Source organism: Puma concolor, chromosome D1, assembly GCF_028749965.1.
Source record: "Puma concolor isolate L17-30 chromosome D1, mPumCon1.1.hap2, whole genome shotgun sequence".
NCBI classification, from domain to species: domain Eukaryota; kingdom Metazoa; phylum Chordata; class Mammalia; order Carnivora; family Felidae; genus Puma; species Puma concolor.
The window spans coordinates 15,042,665-15,059,845 of NC_141676.1; the positions used below are offsets into that span (position 1 = coordinate 15,042,665).

At 40.0% G+C, this 17,181-nt stretch overlaps 2 protein-coding genes across 2 annotated transcripts; one reads left to right on the forward strand and one right to left on the reverse strand.

The window, feature by feature from the left end:
- Positions 1-3,324: 3,324 nt before the first annotated feature.
- On the forward strand, positions 3,325-5,568 carry LOC147576497 (olfactory receptor 4C6-like). The gene is made up of 2 exons (XM_086677403.1): positions 3,325-4,220; positions 5,535-5,568. Exons 1-2 carry the CDS (start codon positions 3,325-3,327, stop codon positions 5,566-5,568), a joined length of 930 nt encoding a protein of 309 aa, XP_086533529.1.
- Positions 5,569-11,401: 5,833 nt separating this feature from the next.
- LOC147576498 (olfactory receptor 4C11-like) lies at positions 11,402-12,313 on the reverse strand. Its single transcript, XM_086677404.1, has one exon. The coding sequence runs from the start codon at positions 12,311-12,313 to the stop codon at positions 11,402-11,404; it is 912 nt and encodes a 303-aa protein (XP_086533530.1).
- Positions 12,314-17,181: the final 4,868 nt, after the last annotated feature.

The following is a 17,181-nucleotide window of genomic DNA, read 5'->3' on the forward strand; positions in this document are numbered from 1 at the left end:
GCTCTAAGAATCATCTCCATTATTTGGTGTAAGCATTTCATATGTCGGTTTCGGTTATTGCATAGAATTATAGCTTAGAAATTATTTTCGAATATAACATTAATTGAATTAATTACATCGAATACGTACATACATGTCTATTACTCTTAAAGTATGTCAGTAATTCGCACTCGATACCTGTTTGTTTGCTTTATCGGTAAGCAATACTTATTCTCTGAATAAGGAACCCTGATTATGAACTCGAGTGCACACCTGAATCAGATTAAGTTATTTTGCTTGATCTACTTTGGTTTCCTTTTGAGAAAATTTTTCAACATTAAATGAATGAATGTTTATTTAGAAATGAAAACTGGAAAATAAAATGTGTAGTTTTCTAAAAACTGCTCATAGGCATTCTGGAAAGAATTACTAAGAGATTCTCTGATGGCTTTTTTCCAATTCAGCTTCCTCCTCTCTCCTCTCTCTCTCTCTCTCTCTCTCCCTCCCTCTCTTTCCCTTTCTCCTTCCCTCTGAGGTCTCTCTCTCTGGCCCCTCTCTCATCCTGTGAGTTTATGTCCATTATTCTGTGAGTTATGTATGTCTTTCTGTTTTAGTGATTGTGCTACTGCAGAAACTGAGGCTTACAGAGGCTGAGATCACTAAGCCAGTAAGTGGCCTGGCTGTGACTTTGTGGCAGGTCTGCTGGGTCTGGATCCAGTGACATTCCCTGCAAACAGAAAGGCAGCTGTGGAAAGAAATGCTAGGAGTCTGGCAGGAAGTGGATGGGATGACAGTGGAATAAACAAAATGAGGAGAACGGAGAAATGAAGCTGAATAAGTTAAGGGGGAAGGTGCTGGTGTTGGGCTGAATGTTACAAAGAAAAATTCAATTCTATACTGTATGGATATGAAGTCACTCAAGCCCCAAGCCATAAGACAAATGGAACATTAGATATTACTTACAGTGGTGGCTTTCCAATTTTTTAGAGTTTATTTATTTATTTTGAGAGAGGGAGATATATATATATATATATATATATATATATAGAGAGAGAGAGAGAGAGAGAGAGAGAGAGAGAGAGAGAGGCAGATTCTCTCTCAGAACCTCAGGCAGGTTCTGCTACCAGCACAAAGCCAGACATGGGACTCGAACTCACGAACCCCGAGACCATGACCTGAGCTGAAATCAAGAGGCTGACAATCAACTGAACCACCCAGGTGCCCCTCAATTTTTTTTTAACATGAAATGAATCGCCTCTCTAAGAAAACGTACCCAGGGGCTTAAACAATCAATACAATCAATTAAGAGATGAGCGCTTTTGTGAGAAGGCAACAGAGTCCTTTGTTGTTACTCATCTAGTGAGCCATCCTTATATTGCAAGTGAGGACACTGAGGCTGGGAGATGCCAGCAACATGCCCAAATGGCAGACCACATTAGTGACACAACATGGAGTAAAACTCACGTCTCATTCCCGGACTCTGGAGTCAGTGTTCCTTGTAATTCACAAGCATCCTTACAAGAAAGATCTCAGTTCCTGGGTCAGGAGGGAGAGGAGGAGGTTAAGCAATGTGAATAAATGGCACTGCCACGGTCACCTGTGGGCGCTCTGCATTTTGTGCATGGGGTGGGGTGGGGTGGGGTGGGGTTGCTGAACTGTGTGAGGAACTTCTCAGCGTTCACACAGTGGTATACTCCACGCATCAGTTGAAGCTATACTCTCGAAAATTCCTAAGGTATAGCAGCCATCCTCTGCTTAAAAATTCCCAGGAGTGGGGCACCTGGATGGCTCAGTGGGTTAAACGTCCAACTCTGAATTTCGCTTCAGGTCATTATCTCACCGTTGTGCGATCTAGCCCCGTGTGGAGCCTGCTTGGGATTCTCTCTCTCTTCTCTCTCTCTCTCTCTCTCTCTCTCTCTCTCTTTCCGTCTCTCTCTCTATCTCTGCCTCTCCTCCTCTCATGCCCATTCTCTCTCTCTTTCTTTCTTTCTCAAAGTAAAGGAATTTTTTTAAAAAGTAGTTCCCAGTAGTATACAAGGCACGTCTTCACTGCAGCTTTTCTTCTGGGTTGCAACAGTAACTTTCTTGAAACACGGTATCATCTGTTCTCTTAAGAAGTAGTGAAACATAGAAGTTAGCAACTTGAGCTGTGCAATCAAAATTCCAGTAAGAGATTTACCTCTTGTAAGAGATTTAACTTCCCAAGATGTGTTACATTTCTTTAAAAGGAGAGCAGAATTGCCTAATTTTTGCCATTTATGTTCCCGGGAAACTTTGCTCCATTTTGGGAACAGAGGAAACCAAAAGGAATGACTTAGGGCTGGTTCAGGATTGAGTCAGTTTGTTGTGACCTGGATCTGCTGGACCATCACTGTTTATTTTTTTTTTAATATGAAATTTATTGTCAAATTGGCTTCCATACAACACCCAGTGCTCATCCCAAAAGGTGCCCTCCTCAATACCCATTACCCACCCCCCTCTGCCTCCCACCCCCCATCAACTATCACTGTGTATAATCTTACTCAATTTAGGTATATTACCCAGGTATTATACAACCACAACTTTTAGGTATATTTTTAGCATTTAATACTGATGGGTAAATTACAGAATTACAATGGAACTGTCACAACATCTGGAAAAGAGCATTGGAAGCATAACCCACTTCAGATTGTTTTGAAGATAAAACAGGATAATATATCGCACTGTAATTAGCACACTGATTAGCAAATGATAAACTCACAGAATAATTACTAAGGAAGCAATATTGATATTTGAGGGCACTGATATTGGAGTCAGAAAGTATGGCCCATGTTCTGGCTTCACCACTTACGAGCTGTGCAACCTTGGCTAAGTCTCCTAAACTCTGAGGGTCTGCTCCATCATCTGTAAAAAAAAAAAAAAAAAAAAAAAAAAAAAAAAAAAAAAAAAAAACAAACCACAAAAAAACAAACAAACAAAACACAAACAAACAAACAAACAAAAAACATCATAGGGTTATTCTAGTACCTGGAGTAAGATAAGCACTCAAAAAATGTGGCTATTAATAAGAAGAAAGGGAGGAAAAGGAAGAGGAAAACTATATCACATGGAAGAACCATTTAAATAAAGAAAGAGGAGAAATGTCATGGGAGAGGCTGGCATGAATGAAGTATCTATCTTTTCAACTCTTCATTTAGCATGTTGTTAAGATCCAAATGCTTGGATAGTGAATAAATGAATACAAACAAATAATAAGGTCCCTGAGGTCCTGGAAAGACATGAGGCCAACAATCACTAATTATAAATTATATGTTGCATTTTTAGGTTTTCCAGCTCCCAGCTGGAGCTCATATAAGCACCCAATAAATGGAGAATCCAAACAATGCAACTGAATTCATTCTTTTGGGCATCACAGAGAACCCAGAGCTGCGGAAAATGCTCTCTGCTGTGTTTCTAATCCTGTACGTGTCCACGGTTTTGGGGAACCTACTCATGGTGGTAACCGTGATCACAAGTCAGAGCCTGAGATCACCTATGTATTTTTTCCTCACTTCCTTGTCCCTCATGGACGCCACCTACTGTTCTGTCATTGCCCCCAAGACGATCGTGGACTCCTTCTCCGAGAGAACTACCATCTCCTTTGAAGGCTGCATGGCCCAGCTCTTTGCGGAGCATTTCTTTGGTGGTGTGGGGGTCATCCTTCTCGTCGTGATGGCCTATGACCGCTACGTGGCCATCTGTAAGCCCCTGCACTACCCGAGCATCATGAACCCTCGGGTGTGCCACCTGCTGCTGGGAGGCGCCTGTGTCGGGGCGTTTATCCACGCAGCAATACAGCTTCTCTTCATGTATCAAATACCCTTCTGTGGTCCCAATGTCATCGATCACTTCATATGTGATTTGTTCCCATTGCTGAAACTCGCCTGCATGGACACCCACGCCCTGGGTCTCTTAGTCATCCTCAACAGTGGGGTGATGTGTGTGATCATCTTCCTTATCCTCGTGGCCTCCTACGTGGTCATCCTCTGCTCCCTGAAGTCTTGCAGCTCTGCGGGGCGGCGCAAAGCCCTGTCGACCTGTGGCTCCCACCTCACTGTGGTCGTCTTGTTCTTCGTGCCCTGCATTTTCCTGTACGTGAGGCCTGTGGCCACTTACCCCATAGACAAGGCAATGGCCGTGTCTGATTCCATCATCACGCCCATGTTAAACCCCCTGATCTACACCCTGAGGAACGCAGAGGTGAAAAATGCCATGGGGAAACTGTGGGGGAAAGGGGGGGCTTTTGTTGGCAGGTGCGTGTCATGCTAAGAGCATCATGTCTCCCATAAAGAGGAATTCTTTCAGACACGTGTGAGAAATAAACTGTCCATTCTCCACTAGTGGCCAGAGGGATTTCTTAACAATATAAAGTTCTTTATGATTTAGGATTTAAGGACCATGGATTTGTTAAAGGATTATGATCTGCTACTGATTTCGACCCTCCTTGGCTTCCCATTGCCTTTAGAAGCATCCTGCCTTGTGGTAAAATTCTCCACTTAATCTTTCTACTGCCTCTAAGTCCACATCTGGAGCACCTCACCTCCTCCTTCACTGTCCGTCAGCAGTTGTGGGACTTTTTCACCTGCCCCCACAGCTCTTCAAGTTTTTGCTTCTCTCTGAGAGCAAGCCCTCCTCCTCTTCAGGTGGCTGTTTCCCCCTAATTTACAGCTTCAAACTAAGAGATGAAGCACTATCACCTCATAGAGCCTCCCCCCTCACACCTCTGTTAAAGATTCCTCCACTCCTACCGTAATCCCTACGCTGACATCTTCCTTATTTTCTTAGTAAAAATGATCAACAGTATAATTGCTTTTACAAAAAAGTCATTTGACTTTGGCTACTTGCCAGCTTTCTCTGTACTGGACATCTTGTGGGAAGGACTTTTGTTTTATTTATGCCTGGCATCTGTTAGGTTTTCAATAAATGTCTGTTGAATGATTATAGAATGGAAGAGCTTTCCCCACTCCCCTGCCCAAACAGCCAAGTTCAGATAGTTGGGGGGAACAAGGAGATAATCAATAAGTAATTAAAAACAAACAAACAAAAGGCAGGGAGTGATCATTAGAACAGAGTCTGTGGAAATGAAAGGCTCTGGTTATTTTGTGGAGGGTCCTTCATATTGGGTAGGAAGAGAAGGATTCTATTAGCCCATAGCATTTCAGCTGATTGTTGAGGAAAAGTGATGAAATATATTAATACTTTTAATAACTTTAATACTTTTAATGATGAGAACACCAATAAATGACAGCAATGATCAGAAGGAAACGGCACGTGAGGATGAGTGCGATGAAGATTCTAGAAAGGGAGACTCTAAAACAGGACTACCATGGTATTTTCAAGGAACATGGTGGTCCACGTAGAGTGGCAAGAAGCAAGGTGAGAAGTGTACACAGGGGTCAGATTATGTCGTGTGGAGACAGCTGACGCTCCCTATAACCGCAAAGAGCACGAATGTTGTTTTGGTTTCTTAGAAATAACCTCGAGCCAGAAATTCTCCAGGAAAGCTGAATGACTTTAACTTTTGTGCTATAGGAGAGTTGGAGGCAAACTGTAAAAAGCTTTTGCAGCTAGTTTCTATTTGTTCTTTCAGTTTTGATTGTAGAAGGAATTTTACAGTACCATTTAAAAATACTTCATAGTAGGGGCGCTGGGTAGCTCAGTCGGTTAAGCATCTGACTCTTGATTTCAGCTCAGCTCATGATCTCATGGTTCGTGGGTTTGAGTCCCACCTCCAGCTCCATGATGGCAGTGTGGAGCCTGCTTGGAATTCCCTCTCTCTCTCTCTCTCTCTCTCTCTCTCTCCCTCTGCCCCTCCCCTGCTTGCTGTCTCTCTGTCTCTCTCTCTCTCAAAATAAACATTTAGAAATATCTTTATTTCACAGTAAAGTACTCCTCCTAGTTTTATAGTTTTTCATTTTTTTCCATGTATCAATACAGAAGAAAAATCCACAACAATGTGATGGCTTGGGTCTTTGAAAAAGCTTAGGATAATCTTTATTTTATTAGAGTCGCATAATATAAACACTAGGAACGTCCTCGGAATGAGGTCCAAGACTTCATATTTTGTGATGTGTGAGATTTGATACCTTGATAAACGTCAATCAAAGAAACAGTGCGATGCTAGCTTTAGTTTCATGTTTCTTATTCTATTGTTGAGAGCTTTTTGTGACTGTGCCAACTTATAGGGTTACCTGCCAGTTTGTTCACATCTTTTTTATAGATGATTAAATAAGTTCTCAGGTCACAGCATGCCTCTATTTCTCATTAAATACATTTAGCACATAAGGTCTGGAAATTTTTTACACATTCTGGTTTCCGATACAATCTTTAGTTTACTGATTTCTGGTACCAGGATATTCTAATAATAAAGTTATAGTTATATAACTCTAATAATAAAGTTAAAAGCAAAAGGGGCTATTTCTGGGATGTCAATTTTTAAACTGAATTATAATTAAAGCACAACCAACTAAAAGGAAAATGAATCTCTTTAACTTGATGAAAGGGTGTATTCCAGAAGCCTAAAGAAAATGGCACGGTTAATTAGAAGAGTAATCCATTAAATTCAGAAATAAGGCCATCTTCTATAACTGCTATTATTATATATTTTACTAAGAGTCTTAATGCCAAGTTCTCAACCTCATATACATACAGACACCAGGAAGATTTTAAAAATTGAGTAAAGTCAAATTGTGCAAAGATGTTTAAGAAGAAATGTAAAACATTTGTTCCCTACTGAGAGGGAGCAAATCATGTCCCCTATTAGAGTCTGCCCAGACTAAGCTCTGCTCTGTTGTCACCCTATGGGGAGCATATATCTAAATTTGCCCCATACTCAGATTTTTAAGACAAATCAGGCATCCATATTTCTTTTTTTTTTTTAATGTTTATTTATTTTTGAGACAGGGAGAGACAGAGCATGAACGGGGGAGGGTCAGAGAGAGAGGGAGACACAGAATCTGAAACAGGCTCCAGGCTCCGAGCTGTCAGCCCAGAGCCCCACGCGGGGCTTGAACTCACGGACCGCGAGATCATGACCTGAGCCGAAGTCGGACGCTTAACCGACTGAGCCACCCAGGCGCCCCAGGCATCCATATTTCATATAACTTTTAATGATTTGAATATGTTGATGGCTGAATTTTTTAAAGGTTGGTAAAGTCTTATTCTAAACAACAATTTGGGATCAAACAAATTTACAAACTTTCAGGTGAATTCCAGTTCATTGGCTGTCACTTTGGAAATTCTGTGTCAGCCAATGAAGTAACAGTAAAAAGGAAATAAGGCAAAATCAGAACCGAAAATGAAGCAACAGAATTCATTGCTGGGTGATGTGTTCATCTACTTAGGAAAACCAACACAATCAACAGACATATTATAGTGTTTATTAAAAATCTTGGTCAAAAATAAGCACAATATTACTTCCAAATGTAAGCATAATAAACAAGTTTAAAAAATAAAATAAACGGTCTTCATCATCAAACTAAAAGATGTAACAAAAATTACAAAAAGCAGACTAAACGTCTTCATAAAAAGACATATGACAACTGAGTAAGGTGAGTTCTAGGATTCATGATAGGAGAAACTCACATTTGAAAGTTGTTAACTTTTCCCAATTAATTGACACATTGAGTGAGCTCCTAATCAAAATCTCTAGAGATGATATTCATGGAAACTGACAAACTGATTCTAAACTCCATGCGGTTGAATATATATGTGAGAGTGGTCAAAGATTTGGGGGGACGGGGAGGGGAGAAGGGGGAGAAGAACCAAGAGCAAATATATCACAAAGCTGTAGTAATCCACAGGGGCCAGGCAGATAAAATCACTTGTGCCCAACTGAAAGGAAGCTGGGAAATGAGAGAAGAAAGGGAACTTTTCCTGTGAGTGACTTAACTCTCCCTGGTGTAACTTGTCAGTGAAGCACTAAATATATACCCTGCTCAGTCCCATGTTTGAACCCTTTCAACTAATTTCTCTAAGCAGTATTTTTCAGAACATCATCTTGATTGTTTCGGAAAGACGACATCTGCTTTTTAAGTTCCTTGAAGAGTTTTAAAAATATTTCAGTTTATTGAAACATTACTGATTATGTGTATTGTGATCATGCAAATATAAGCAATAATAATGAAGGGTATTGTGCATTTATCATATTGCGGGCACTTCCCTAAGCACTTTATCAATGTTAAAACTCATCTCATCTTTGCCACAAATCTATACATTCACTACCATTGTGCTCCCATTTGGCAGATGAGCTACCTGAGATACAAAGAGATCAGGTGAATTGTTCCAGATAAATTTCTAAGCCTAGTTTAAAGCCCAGTTTAATCCCACGCTTCTAAATTCCTCTATGCCAATTCCCTGGAGATAGGAAATGTAAAAGCCATGGAAAGGTACACAAATTAATTAAATTCAACATAATGTGATGAATATGTTGAGAAGTAATTTACCCAAGTACTAAGGGAGTGTAAATAAAGAGCCTTTGGCTGAGCCATTTGGGCCAACGAAAAGCTTCCTAGAAGAGATGACGTTGAAGTTGACTCTGAAAACTCGAGTAAGGTGTTTCCAAGTTAGCCAAAGTAAAGGACATTCCAGGTAATGGGACCAGCATGAACAAAGACCTAGAGTATAGTATAGGCACTGCTAAGGATGAAATCAATTAAATTCTACAAAACACGTTGAAAACTCCCTGGCACGTGGTAAGCATTTGGGCCAGATTTATTACACTGTGCCCACAGTTATTAGCCTCCCTGTATCTACACTGGTTTCCTTGTAACTTTGCAGACCTTCCCTTTCTGAGTCTGGGAAGTCCTTGTGACTCACTTTGGCCGATAGAACGTGGTAGACACCCCGACAGAACGCCCGTTCTGAGCCTCTGCCTCAAGAGGTTTGTGCACTTTCATTTGCTCTCTGAGACACTTCTGCCATGAGAACACCCTGGATTAGCATGCTGGACGACAGGCCACCAGGGAAAGAGCACCACCGTCCCATTCAAGATCATATCGGATCAGACTATAGCTAATCGAACCCAAACAGCTGAGAGGTCCCAGAGAAGATCATAGAGCCACCCATTCACCTGGATCTGAACACAGAGAACTTTTTGATGTTGTTTTACCACAGTGATTGTTTCAGGGAGAGGTGTCTGACCCATAGAATATGCAATCTCAGCACTTTTGCTGGAATTCCCAGCTAAAAAATCCTGTCTTTCTTCTGGAAATTTTTATTTTAATTTTTTAGGTACTGCAGGTCAGCTTAGAAGCTCAGGGGACCTAAGACACTGCCATTATTCCTTAACTGTGTTTTACTGTTCAAACCCTATCATTCTAGCTTCTAACCTGATCCACCCCTTCTGATTCATGGGGTGAAGAAAGGACAAGGGTGACAGATCTCTATAGTACCCTACAGAACTCTATAACTACCTATCACTTGTTAGATTCCTACAGACCCTCCTCAGTTGTCCAGCTATTTGAAGTGGCTGATGCTATAATTACCTCAATACTAACTATGCCCATTGTCTGTTGAACCCTAGTGATGATTCTGTCCCGGATGCTGAGGTCTTTTTGTTTACACAGAAGGATTCCAACCTAAATGTAGAGAGGAGAGAACAGACACATCTCTCCTCGTCACTGAAATCACAGAAGGATTTTATAAGAGGCATCTTGAAACTTTGATGAAGTCATTTTTCTTTATGACCAATGAAAAGACTTATTTTCTGTCTTCCTTTCCTTTCTCTTGTTCCTATACTTGGAGTGACTCCCTTTCGCCTTTCCTCATTACTCCTTCCCAAGGTCAATCTCCACCCAGTTCACTTGAAGTCTTTCTCATTTACAGATAAGGTTATATTATACAAATTTTTATTCTTAAAGTTTTAGCTTTTATGTGAAAAGAAGTAAATATTTCTCATTTCAGAGTAATGTACAATCACTTTCTAAATGAAAATAAATTATCTTGGGGTCCAGTGTTCACAGAAATTATTTATAATGTAACCTTTCTCATGTAGCAAGGAGTTAATATTGAAATGTTGAGTAGACACAATGGATGTGAACTGTGTGTCTTAATCACCTTATGCCTATTTCCAAACCAAAGGAAATGGTCAACAGAAGTATCCTACAACTAGATAGATGCCACAGAGAAGCTGTAAGGAGATCTTCTCGGGACCAGACGAAAAGAGGTCATTGGGAAGGGTACAGAATTTGGAAGGTAACCACTGGCTTTCTGAGGGCTAACAAGGAGTCATCAGTTATCATAAGAAATAGAAACCTTCTTCCCACATCAAGGATACTAAAATTAGACAGCTTACAAAAAGCCCCCAAAAGGAAGGCAAATAAAAGGATTTCAAGATTTTTCAGAAGCAAAGACAGTGAGCCAGTTTGTTAAGGTACCTTTCTGTCCCCTGACCACTTCTCCCACCCCTCCCAACTGAGACCTTATCTAAAATCTAAGGGAATCTGGGATCTCTATGATCTAAGCATGAGAAGAGAATTCCCACAGCTTTTTGAGCACTAATAAACATATTTTCTTAACCTTACCACTTTCCATTCACCTTTTCTGTCTCTGCAGTGTACATTGTTCTCCAGCCCTCTTTCTACCCCTCATCCTTCTGCATATTCCTGCTGCCAAACACCCACATTGCCCCTTCTCTGTGAACATGAAGGGGAAGGACCCTGCCAATAAAGCAGCTGACTGGCAGATACCGCCCATCACTGCCAAGTGTAAAACTCTCCTTCTCCCCCCATTCACCAAACGTTGAGAGTTTTTTCCAGTGACAGTCCAGGTTTTCACTGAGGTTTCCAGCTTTTCTGGGAGTTTGAGGGTCCATCCATGTAGATGCCCCAGTGAGTCAGGCTCAGGCACAGATTCCACCACAGAATTTCTCAGAACATCATCGCTAAGTCCCAGGTAGTCAAGACCACTACCTTCATTTCTAAGTTCCAGTTCCATATGGATTAGCTCTATGTCCAAGTTCTTAAGGACAACAATAAAATCTGTAAAGAATTAGTGTGTGCACACACATACACACACTACACAATCATTCTGTCACTAATCAGTGCATTTCTTTCTGAAGACAAATTGCACAGGAGGTGAAATTGTCATGAGATTATGGCCATAGGTGAATAGAATTCAACTAAGGGCCAGCAAGGCGGTTCAAAAATGGTTACAGACTTTAAGTTATCCTATTCTAATGCAATCTTCTCAGAATTAAGGATGTATATTCATTCATACTTATTCATGATAATTCAATTAAATATATAAAATATTAGTGATATTAAAATTCCTTAATGGATTTTTCCCCAATGAGAATATTTCATCTTTCCTGTCCATGAAGGAAAACCAATCTCTTAAGGAAATATGCATTAGAAAAAAAAGGAAATATACATTAGAATCCCTAAATATTCTGTATCAAGAGAAGTCATACTTTGCTACACCATAATTTCTTCATGGCTTTTTTCACTTCCATGTTCCTCAGTGTATAGATCAGAGGGTTGAGCAAGGGTGTCCCAATTGTATAAAACACAGTCACTGTCTTGTCTATTGGAAATGTGGTTGGCGGGCGTGTGTATATGAATATGCATGGGCCAAAAAATAAGACAACCACAATAAAGTGGGAGGTGCAGGTGGAAAGGGCTTTTCGCCTTCCTTCAGCACTGTGGTTACGCAGAGAGTACAAGATGACAAAATAGGAGGTAAGCAGGATTATGAAACTCACCATGCATATGGCCCCACTGTTAGAAACAAGTAGCAAATTTGTCACATAAGTGTCCATGCAGGCAAGTTTCAACAAGGGCTGCAAGTCACAGAAATAGTGGTCAATCACGTTGGGGCCACAGAAAGGCAATCTCAAAGCCAGGAAAATTTGTGCCGAAGAGTGGATACAAGATCCCACCCAGGCTAGAATCACCAAAACACTGCACACGTGCCGGCTCATGATGGTTGGGTATCGCAAGGGCTTACAAATGGCTACATAGCGATCAAAAGCCATGAGGATGAGCACCAAGATTTCCATGCACCCAAAGAAATGGAGTGTAAAGACTTGAGTCATGCACTCATTGTAGGAAATGGTCTTCTTCTGAGCAAGGGCATCCACAATCAATCTGGGGGCTGTGGTTGTAGAGAAGCAGGTGTCAGCAAAAGACAGATAGAATAGGAAGAAGTACATGGGAGTCCCAAGGGTCCTGCTTGTTTCGATAGTCACTACAATGAGAAAGTTCCCCAACAGTGTCGCAAGGTAAAGAATCAAGAAGACCCCAAATACTGCCTTCTGCTTTCCTGGATCCTGTGTCAACCCAAGAAGAATGAATTCAGTCACACTGCTATTCATCATAATACTACTGGCTGAAAGTAAAGTGCAGTTGAGGACAAGGGCTGAATCTGCAAAGAGAAGAAAAGAAGTGACAGCTTGGGGAGATTGGTGAGCTGAACTTTGAACGCCTTGCTTTTGCTCCATGTTATGTTACCTCTAACTGCCTTCAATCCCCTATGACTCTTGGTAAATCAGCAGATGCCCAAGCCTCTCCCAGATCTATCTGTTGATTCAGAAGCTAACTGAATTGGATCAACAAAGCCTTCGCATCTGGGGAGATAAAATTAAATGTCCTTTAAAAATTATGATTTCGGGGCACCTGGGTGGCTCAGTCGGTTAAGCGGCCGATTTCGGCTCAGGTCACGATCTCGCGGTCCGTGAGTTCGAGCCCGGCATCAGGCTCTGTGCTGACAGCTCAGAGCCTGGAGCCTGTTTCAGATTCTGTGTCTCCCTCTCTCTGACCCTCCCCCGTTCATGCTCTGTCTCACTCTGTCTCAAAAATAAACATTAAAAAAATTAAAAAAAAAAATTATGATTTCTACCAAGATTGAAAACTGCAGAATTTCACTTCTCCTTTGGCAAGTGCCTTAACTATCTCAAAATGTAGCTTTCATATGAAAAACAGAGTGCAAATATTTGCCTTTGCTGATCCTGAGTTTCCTTAAGAATTAAAAGATTGTATATGCACACAGATACACACATGTATCTCATGTGTTATACATTTTTTTATCTATGTGCTTTGAAATCTGGAAAACACTATTCCACTATAATTAACTTGTTGGAAAATCCCTCTGGAAGAAAGTATTCTCTGTTCAGTTCACTAATTTTTGGGTCCCTAACCCCTTTATCTCTGACTCCATCAGTGTGTTGGATGAAATATGCTTTATAAAAATCTGTTTTGACAATCTTTTACTAACCTCCCTTGTTCAATGTCAGTTTTACTGACGCAATTATATAACAAATGTCGGGACACCTTTGAAGTTGACATAATTGAGGAAAACGGTTTACCCTCTTGACTGTACTGTGGGACTAAACTCAGAATATTGAGCATCTCTGCCTGTGAATTCAACATGCTATAAAATTCCTAATGGTGCCTATAATCCAAACTATGCCTGTTGTTACTCAGAGATGTTCATTTAATCCTGAAGTCACCAGGATACTTCTAAAAATTTCATCTGAAAAGTATCTCATAATTCCAACATACTATGTTATGATTGTTCTATTTCAAGTTTTTGTTCATAACATGTTGTTTATCACTGAAATCACCATATAATATCATTTTGTGTCCTGATTTTGACTTGAATTATTATAACACTTCCTCCCATGTCATTATACTTATCATTAGTTTAACTGTTAATTTAATTACACGACATTGTATAAAGTTTTGTAAGTGGCATCTCTTTGACCATTTGTCCTTTGAGTTATTTATATAGTTTCCAATTTTGAGTCACATAGATAACAACTTAAAGTAATTTCCCAAGTATGATGTTGTTGTCCCAAATGCTAGGGATCATCATGCTGTTGATAATTATTAAAAATGTTTCTCAACATTTTGTGTCCATTTATTAACTATATTTTATGATGAAATAATTCATGTTTATCATTCATTATTCAAAAGACACAGAAGAATAAAAGAATATTTAAAACTGTCTCCAAACTATTGAATTTATACTCCTACTCTCCAGAAATAACTACTTTTGGTTTTCTTTTAGAAATGTCTTTTAGGAAACATTCTCTAAGTATATTTACATATGTGTGTATCTCTACATCCTTTTACTATATACACATATGATCAATATTTCAAGGTTGATGATTTTGCAAAAAAGCTGATGAACATGCAAACAAACAAGAAGGTTATTTTATGACACGATCTTATTCTCTCATTTGGTTAGTAGAAAACAATTGTATTTTGTTATATGCACATACATTTTTATCACCAACCACATTTTACATTGTTACTACATTTTTAATGAAAATATTGCTTTTACGAAATTTTTTATCTTTGGTCAGTTCATATTTTGCAATGTTGATATTTTATCTGGGATGGCTATTCATCAAGAAAATAACTACATTTCTTGGTCAAGAACACAGTTGCTGCAGTCAGATGTCTTGGGGTCAAATCCCAGCTCCACTCTTTACTAGCTGGGGAAAGCTACTTTGCACATAACATGGTTACACTGCAGATAAAATGAGAAAAAGATCCAGCTTACAATAAGCGAGAACTATGTAAGTCCCCGCCTCTGCTCCTTTCCCTATTATGATTTTACTTTTTCCCTTTTCTATGACTTTTTTTCCTTTTCTTTTATTACAAGCTGTCCATTTCCCATTCTAATTTAGTGTTTGTTTCAAAACCTTTTAAAATTCTACTGCCTGTTCCCTTCTCTCAGAATTCCATAATTATCTTTGATTTTAAATATCAAATCACAATTATCTGGACTTATTGCAAAGAATGGGCAAAATACTCACCGGTTCTTAATGATTTTTGAGTTTTAAGGTATGCATAGATGAAAGCATTAATTATGTAAGGGACTATGTGATTGGTATGAGAAGAATAGAAACCATCTGCAAAGAGAAGAGTAAAAATTCCTAAAGGATAGATGGGTCAGTGAAAAACTCAGGGTTATGTTAAGAGATGAACTATAGATTTGATTGAAGAAATTCAAGTTCTAAACCAGGTTCCCTAAGATGCAAATCCCCTAAAGCAGAGCAGAGAGGTAGGTTAGCACAATGACAGAGCATCCAGGCTGAAGCCACACCGCCAGGATTCATACCCCACCCACTGCGCAGTATGATGCCATATTTCACAAGTCCCTACATAACTCTGTGCTACTTTTTCTTCCTCTGTAGACATGAAGATTAAAATAATCTACTTTTTAGGGTTTCTGTGAAGGCTAAATACAGTATGTATGATGCAGAAGAGACGCAAGTATTTAGTAACTGCGATTGGAATGGCTCTTTCATTATGATTACTAGTATCAACATTCCATTATGATTATTAAAATTACCAGGATATTAATCTACCTGTTCATTTACCCATAATACATCTGCACAACTGTTTTTCACACATATTTCCTTCCCCGAGTGTCTGAAATCATCTCGGCACTGTGGTTCCTGGTAATTTGTTCATGGTGATCAGGAGCTGGGAATGGCAACTCCAAATATCCTTAACAAATACTAAAAAACAGGGGCGCCTGGGTGGCTCAGTCGGTTGAGCAGCTGACTTTGGCTCAGGTCATGATCTTGCAGTCCGTGAATTCCAGCCCCGCATCCGGCTCTGTGCTGACAGCTTGGAGCGTAGATAGAGCCTGCCTCAAATTCTGTGTCCCCTTCTCTCTCTGCCTCTTCCCCATTCACACTCTGTCTCTCTTTGTCTGTCAAAAATTAATAAATGTTAAAAATAAATAAATAAAAATAGTAAAAAACAAATACAAAATGCAAACAGCTTCCCTATATGTGAACCATGATGACATGAGAGTGAAAATAAAATATAACCTTGGTTGTAAAGAGTTTGAGATCCAAAGATACAAAAATCAGAGGGGTGAGAGCATTTGACATGAGAGAAACCAACCAACGTTTTAATGGGGGTGATGGGACAAAGAGAGAAGATCAATATGAAACCTCTGGTTTAGACTGATTCTAGTATCATAGTAGAATAATTTGGAAAAGTAAGGTTTTGACTCTGCCAAAGGCCATGGAAGCCACGTTATGAAATCTGAACATATTTTTGCAGTCACGTATGAGATTTGGAGATATACAAGATATGAGAGCTGATTTTATTAAGATTTATTCAGCACAGAAGGACAAACTCATTCAGCTGTTTATCAAAATTTAGTCATCTAGTTTTCTAAACATAGTCCAGTTGGATTTGGGCTTACCTGTAACGAGGTGTCTGCTCCCTTCAAGATGTCAGGGTTGCCCTGAAGACATCCATCTTTGTATCCCCTGCACTTGGAAACTCAATGGAGAACATACAGGTGGATCCACTGTGGCCCCAACAGAATGAAGATTGACCCAGCAGGCATCCCGAGTATGATTCAATGGTGACTCCAGACCTGTCCCTTCCACTCTCAGAGGAGGAGCAGATGGCTCCCTCTCAGCTCTCTCTGTGGGGGGTGGGGAGGAGGCAGCAAAATCACAGGCCTCCTCTCAGCTTTAATAAGATTTTTTGGTCCTTGTTGCTTTTTAGTTTGTTCGCGTTGCTAAGACTTAATTTTTTTAGAGCAGTGTTACATTCACAGCAACACCAACACACAGGTACAGAGATTCCCCATATGGTCCCTAGCCCCCACCCAAATATCACCCCTGCCATTACCAACATCGCCTGCCAGAATGGCACATTTGCCAGAACTGATGAGCCTACCGTGACACATCCTCATCACCCAGAGTCCAAAGTTTACCCCAAGGCTGACTCTTGGGTGTGGTACATTCTATGGTTTCGGTACATATAGTAACAGACATCCATCATCGTAATATCATGCAGAGTATTTTCACTGATCTAAAAACAGGATCAGTTTAGATTCTCAAAACATGGGACATAAAAACTCCTTTCACACAGTGTCTAATACTCATCAAATTCTAAGTAAAATGTCTCACACCATTTTGTTGAAGAAAAATAACATGTCACAGGAGATAACTACGTGAGTTTTCACCGTGAGCATTATTAGCTCATACATAGTACAAAATCGGACTGGTATCTCATGAACGTCAGTATTACAAATGGTCAATCCTACAGTTCTTTAAGTGGACCCTCTATGTTTCTAAACAGAAAGAAAGGACCCAATTTCAGAAATTCCCTCTTCTCCTCACTCTCTATCCTCTCCCTCTTTTTACTTCCTAGCTACACTTGAAAAGTGGGCGTTCTAAAAATATGATGAATCATAACTTATGAT